General features: G+C 47.8%; 1 protein-coding gene across 1 annotated transcript; it reads right to left on the bottom strand.

Moving 5' to 3' along the window:
- Window positions 1-487: 487 nt before the first annotated feature.
- On the bottom strand, window positions 488-4,752 carry LOC113495628. Its single transcript, XM_026874453.1, has one exon. The coding sequence runs from the start codon at window positions 4,589-4,591 to the stop codon at window positions 527-529; it is 4,065 nt and encodes a 1,354-aa protein (XP_026730254.1). The 5' UTR covers window positions 4,592-4,752; the 3' UTR covers window positions 488-526.
- Window positions 4,753-5,613: the final 861 nt, after the last annotated feature.

The raw sequence follows: 5,613 nt of genomic DNA, 5'->3' as shown, positions 1-5,613 counted from the left end.
AGACCTTTTTACCCTATTTAACCCTATCCTTATACCTTTATTTACATAAAATAATGTCTTAAAATAAAGATAATTGCAAAAACCCGCACCTTAATCATGACAACAACATGGTGCTGCCCCCTGTGACAGAATCGGTAACTAAAAAGTGAATTTTATGTAGGTACTTTTAAAACTAATCTACGTGCGTCGCCACCTACCGAGAGTTAGTTACAACAAATTCTAAATAATTGCGGGTACTTATGAAACAACTCCTATCAATAATTGTTTCTAAATAAAACCTATTTCTAGGTTTTTCAGGGTTAAATAGTATATGGACATCACTTAGGTAACTAAATCTTAGTTCTTAACCATAGTCTAAGTCCCTAGCACACATCATATAGTCCTAAACATTTGCAAACAAACCTTAACATAACATAAACAATGTTTCAATATATACCTACGTACACCTATAACTGATTGCAAACGTAAACAAACTCATTAACTTTAAGAAACTTGAAACGTTAATCAAACAAAAACTATAACATACTTAATTTAGGTGTACGTAGTTGTCATCGTCGCTAACATTCTCCCCCGCGGTGCGTAGCACGCCGTCCTCTGGATGCGACGATGCTGCTGCAGGCACGAGCACGACGACCCTTCTGGTTGGCCGGCGCAGCACTCCTCCTGATGTCCGCACGTCCAGTACTCTCGTTCTTCCATCTGGCCCGGGGTAGACTTTGATAACTTCACCTCGAGGCCACGAGTTGCGGGGTAGCGCGGCGTCGACTATCAATACGACGTCGCCTTCTTTGGGGTCGACGGTTGTTCGCCCGTCGATTTTCCGCGGCATGAGGAGCGGCAGGTACTCTTTCACCCACCGTCTCCAAAAGTGGTCGGCGAGCCTTTGCGCTGTTCTCCAGGTTGCTTTGCCGACCAGCTCGGTGTCCTTGAACTCTCCCGGCGCCATTGCTCCGCACGATCTCCCCAGCAGGAAGTGATTTGGGGTCAAACTTTCTGCATCGTTGGGGTCCATGCTGACTGGGGTGAGAGGTCTTGAGTTCACGATGTGTTCGACCTCAGTCATCAGCGTGTGGAGCACCTCTTCTGGTGGGCTCCTTTCGTTGAGCACCACCGCCAACGCCGTCTTCACGGTGCGCACGAGCCTCTCCCAGGCGCCTCCCATGTTTGGGCTGCCCGGGGGAATAAACTTCCACTTGATTCCCTTTTTAAGTGCGGCCGCCTCCAATTCTTTGTTCGCCCCGACGAAGTTCGTGCCGTTGTCGCTGAACAACGTTCTTGGAGTCCCTCTTCTTGCCGCCATCCGTCGCAGGGCCATAATCATGGAGCTGGCACTGAGAGATGGCGCCAACTCCAGGTGAACAGCCCTGGTGGTGAGGCAGGTGAACAATGCCACCCACCGCTTCTCGACTCTCCTGCCGATCGTTACTTGCATCGGCCCGAAATAGTCGACTGCCGTACAAGCGAACGGGAACTGATGATGTTGCAGCCGCTCGCTCGGCAGGTCGCCCGCCGGCGGTATGGCGGGTGTACTCTTCCTTAGTTTGCACCATTGGCAGCCGTGTGCTACTGCCTTCAATGTTGCCCTTAAACCGAGAATCCAATACTTCTGTCGGACCTCGTTCATCACGGTCGCTGTGTTACCGTGTAGAAACTTCTCATGATAGCTTCTTATGGCATTCACAGCTTCAGGGTGCGTGATCTTGAAGTCTTCTGCGTTCTTATTCATCACGTATATAGCTGTCGCAGGTGATGACGCTGCTCCAAATATTATCGACGACATCCTGTACTCTTCCGGTTTGCCTGTTCCTCTGCTTCCTCTCCAGAGGAACCTTAAACAATCCCGGTCATCTTCCTTTACTTTGACACGAAGAAACATGTCTTGTATGTCAGCCATGACTGCTACTGGGCCTTCTCTAAAGCGCAGTAGCACCCCAAATAGCGACTGCAGCAAGTCAGGTCCTGCTAGCAATGCGTCGTTGAGGCTTCTTCCTTCATACTTGGCTGCTGCGTCGAAAACAATTCTTGGCTTCCTCTTGACCGGGTGTACGACGGCGAAGTGAGGTAAGTAGAATGTTTTCCCCTTAGTGGTTCTTACGGGGGCCTTCTCTGCGTAACCATTTTCTATTAAAGTCTGGATCTGCTTCTCATAATATTCCTTGACATCTTCTTCACGATCCAGCTTCTTTTCTATGTTGACCAGGCGACGAAACGCTTGATTGTAGTTATTGGGTAGGGTCTCGCCTTCCTTCTTCCACAAGAGGCCTGCTTCAAATTGACCGCTTGGTAGTCGCTTCGTTGTTTTCTCTAAGGTTTCCAATGCTCTTCTATCGCTGTCGTTTGATGGCAGTCGATTTTGAATCCCCAGAGACTCTAACTGAAAATGTTCCCGGACGACTTCTTCAATGTCTTCACCTTCTGACGTTGCCCTGCCGTAGTGCGTGAAGTTGACTACGGCGTTCGATCCGGTTTCACACCCATGTAGCACCCACCCTAAGTGTGTGAGTGAGGCTACGGGTTCAGTTGGCTTGCCCTTCTTCAGTCTTCTTGTGACTATGAGTCCCCAATTATCTTGCCCAATCAACAACTTCGGTCGCTCTGCATCGTAGAGCAACTGCCTTTTAATTGTCTTCAAGTGTAGGCAATTCTTTACAGTGCTCCTGTTGACCCTTTGTTCAGATAGCTTCAGATCGTCGATGGTTCTAACAGTGATAGTCTTCTTATCCCTTCTGTGAACCCCCTTAATCTTCAAGTTTATCTTCTGTGAGCTATCTTTCCTTATGACCTTCCCGCCGACGGTTTCGATTGTGAGTGCTTCGCGGCTTCCCGCAGCTCCAATCTTCTCGGCTATCGACGCGTCTAAGAGAGTGACGGTCGACCCTTCGTCCAACAACGCGAGCACACGAACTTGTCCCTTGGGCCCGTAGAGTTGCACCGGAACAATCTTCAAATATGCTCTGTCTTCATCCTTATTGTTGTGGACTGAGGCGACTTTCTCTTCTGATGCGCCTTCCTTATTGCTTGACTTCTGTACTTCTGGCTTGTCCGAGTGTAAGATAGTGTGATGCCATCTTCGACACTTCCTGCAGACAGGCGCTTTACAGTTGCTTCTTAAGTGCTTGAAGCGAAGACACTTGAAACAAATCTTCGCTTTCTTGATGATGTCCCATTTCTTATCAATCGACGCTTCTTTGAACTTCTTGCACTCTGTTGCAAAATGTTCCTCTTCACAAACGGGACACGACTTCTTAAACTTCTTATCTTGAGACTCTTCTTGTACAGTGTGTACAGGTCTTCTTGAACTCTTCTTATCAGATGGAACTTCAGGCGGGGCAAAGTCCCCACACATGTCGGCTTCAATATCCAGGAATTCTTCAATGAGTATAAGTTCCTGGATGTCTTCATCTCTCCGACCCCTATGATATGCGAACCAACGAAACTTCATGGTAGGTGGCATCTTGTCTACAATAGCCTTCAATGTTTCAGGCGAGCTGAGGTACTGAGGTTTCTTCAATGCCTTGATTGTTTCGATGGCGTTCTTGACTCGACTTGCAAACACGCAGATCTCGCCAGGACTTTCGCTCACTTTCGACAAGTTCTTCAGTTTTTCCAACTCAGCTAAAGCCAGTGCACCAGGTCTTCCAAATCTTGATTCCAATCCCTTGATTACTTCATGTGGCTTCTCAGCGGTAAACAGTAAACTCTGAACTGCTTCTTTCGCTTTCCCCTGAACGGCTCTTCTGAGGCGAGCCAGGTTCTGTGCGGCGCTGAAGGAGGCAGCCGTATCTTCATACGTCCTTCTGAACGCCAACCATTCTTCACAGGCTCCATTGAAGTAAGGAAGTTCGATGTACTTCGGCGCGATGACGTCACGCGAATTCCCTGACAGCTTGCCTATTGCTTCTGCCAGCTTCTGAATGTCGCTCTTCTTATCTTGTGACTCGACCGGCCTCTGTTCCTTGCTTGACTCGGCGCTGGTTTGGATGAACCACTGTTCCACTTCATGAGTTCGCTCGTATATTTCTTCACCAGCTCCATCTTCATCTTCCGACTCAGCGGCGACAAGCTCTAGTTGTGCTTGCGCCACCCTTAGTCGTGCTTCCGCCATTTCTTGCTCCCGTAACGCCACAGTCAATCTTGCTTGCGCTTCTGCTCTCTTCCTATGCGAAGAGCGAGCAGACATTGTGTCCCTGTCCCGGGCCGGGTTCCCAGGATCAGGCTGCTGCAGAGTCCCTTCTCTCGACGACGTCCTGATTCCAACGCTTCGATTTGGATTCTGTAGCGTGGTATGACTGCCTTCTTGACGTTCGGGGTTTGAGTCTTCAACTTCTTTCGCGGCGGCGTGTGTCAGGGGGGCGGGGCGCACCGCCTCTGCTGACGTTGATTCCCTCCTGGCGGCGTCCTTGGACTGGGGTACGGGGGCCCGGCTTCCTTTCGGACTTGTTGTCGGCGTCCTCTTCGTGAGCGTCGACCTACTTGCGATACTCGTAGCGGCGGAGCTTGCAGTATCGCTCGGAGTGTGCATACTCCAGTCCGACGACGAACTATTTCCTGCAGTCTTAAACTGCGTCGAACCCGATCTTGTAGTTGGCATCTTCGTATTATAACCCAATCCGGCTCGACAAAGGACCAAAAATGTAGCCAGCGAGTGGACTGTATTTGTTGGTTGGTCCGTTGGGTTCGGACCGAGCACTGGCGGGATACAAAGAAGCAGGGGTTCAACGCAGTAAAAGATAATTGTGCAGTACTTACAAAGTTCTTTATTCTCCCCAGTATTTCTAGGCTTCCTAGTCTTCCTAGTCTTCCAAGGTTCCTTTCCGGATGCTCACTGAATGTGGAATGCCTAACCGCCGGTAGGGCCCTCTATTTATAGTGACTGCCGACCAATCACGGGGGCGCGTATTTGGCGCCAGCCAATCATGGCGAGCCGCGTTCCCGCGCTGGCCGGCAAGAAACCCTTCCAGAGGCTTATCCCGGCAGTTAGGCGTCCCTTACAAATGTTCTAGACCTTTTTACCCTATTTAACCCTATCCTTATACCTTTATTTACATAAAATAATGTCTTAAAATAAAGATAATTGCAAAAACCCGCACCTTAATCATGACAACAACATGGTGCTGCCCCCTGTGACAGAATCGGTAACTAAAAAGTGAATTTTATGTAGGTACTTTTAAAACTAATCTACGTGCGTCGCCACCTACCGAGAGTTAGTTACAACAAATTCTAAATAATTGCGGGTACTTATGAAACAACTCCTATCAATAATTGTTTCTAAATAAAACCTATTTCTAGGTTTTTCAGGGTTAAATAGTATATGGACATCACTTAGGTAACTAAATCTTAGTTCTTAACCATAGTCTAAGTCCCTAGCACACATCATATAGTCCTAAACATTTGCAAACAAACCTTAACATAACATAAACAATGTTTCAATATATACCTACGTACACCTATAACTGATTGCAAACGTAAACAAACTCATTAACTTTAAGAAACTTGAAACGTTAATCAAACAAAAACTATAACATACTTAATTTAGGTGTACGTAGTTGTCATCGTCGCTAACAGGTTTGTTAAACAATAAAACAACAACAAAAATTCAAACGGCGAGGTACA

Source organism: Trichoplusia ni, chromosome 7 (assembly GCF_003590095.1).
Source record: "Trichoplusia ni isolate ovarian cell line Hi5 chromosome 7, tn1, whole genome shotgun sequence".
NCBI classification, from domain to species: Eukaryota; Metazoa; Arthropoda; class Insecta; order Lepidoptera; family Noctuidae; genus Trichoplusia; species Trichoplusia ni.
This window is presented reverse-complemented; position numbering and strand designations above follow the sequence as displayed.

What these genes read in the sequence shown, in the direction of transcription:
- LOC113495628 (XM_026874453.1), bottom strand. Translation starts at nt 4,591, where the DNA reads ATGCCAACTACAAGATCGGGTTCGACGCAGTTTAAGACTGCAGGAAAT.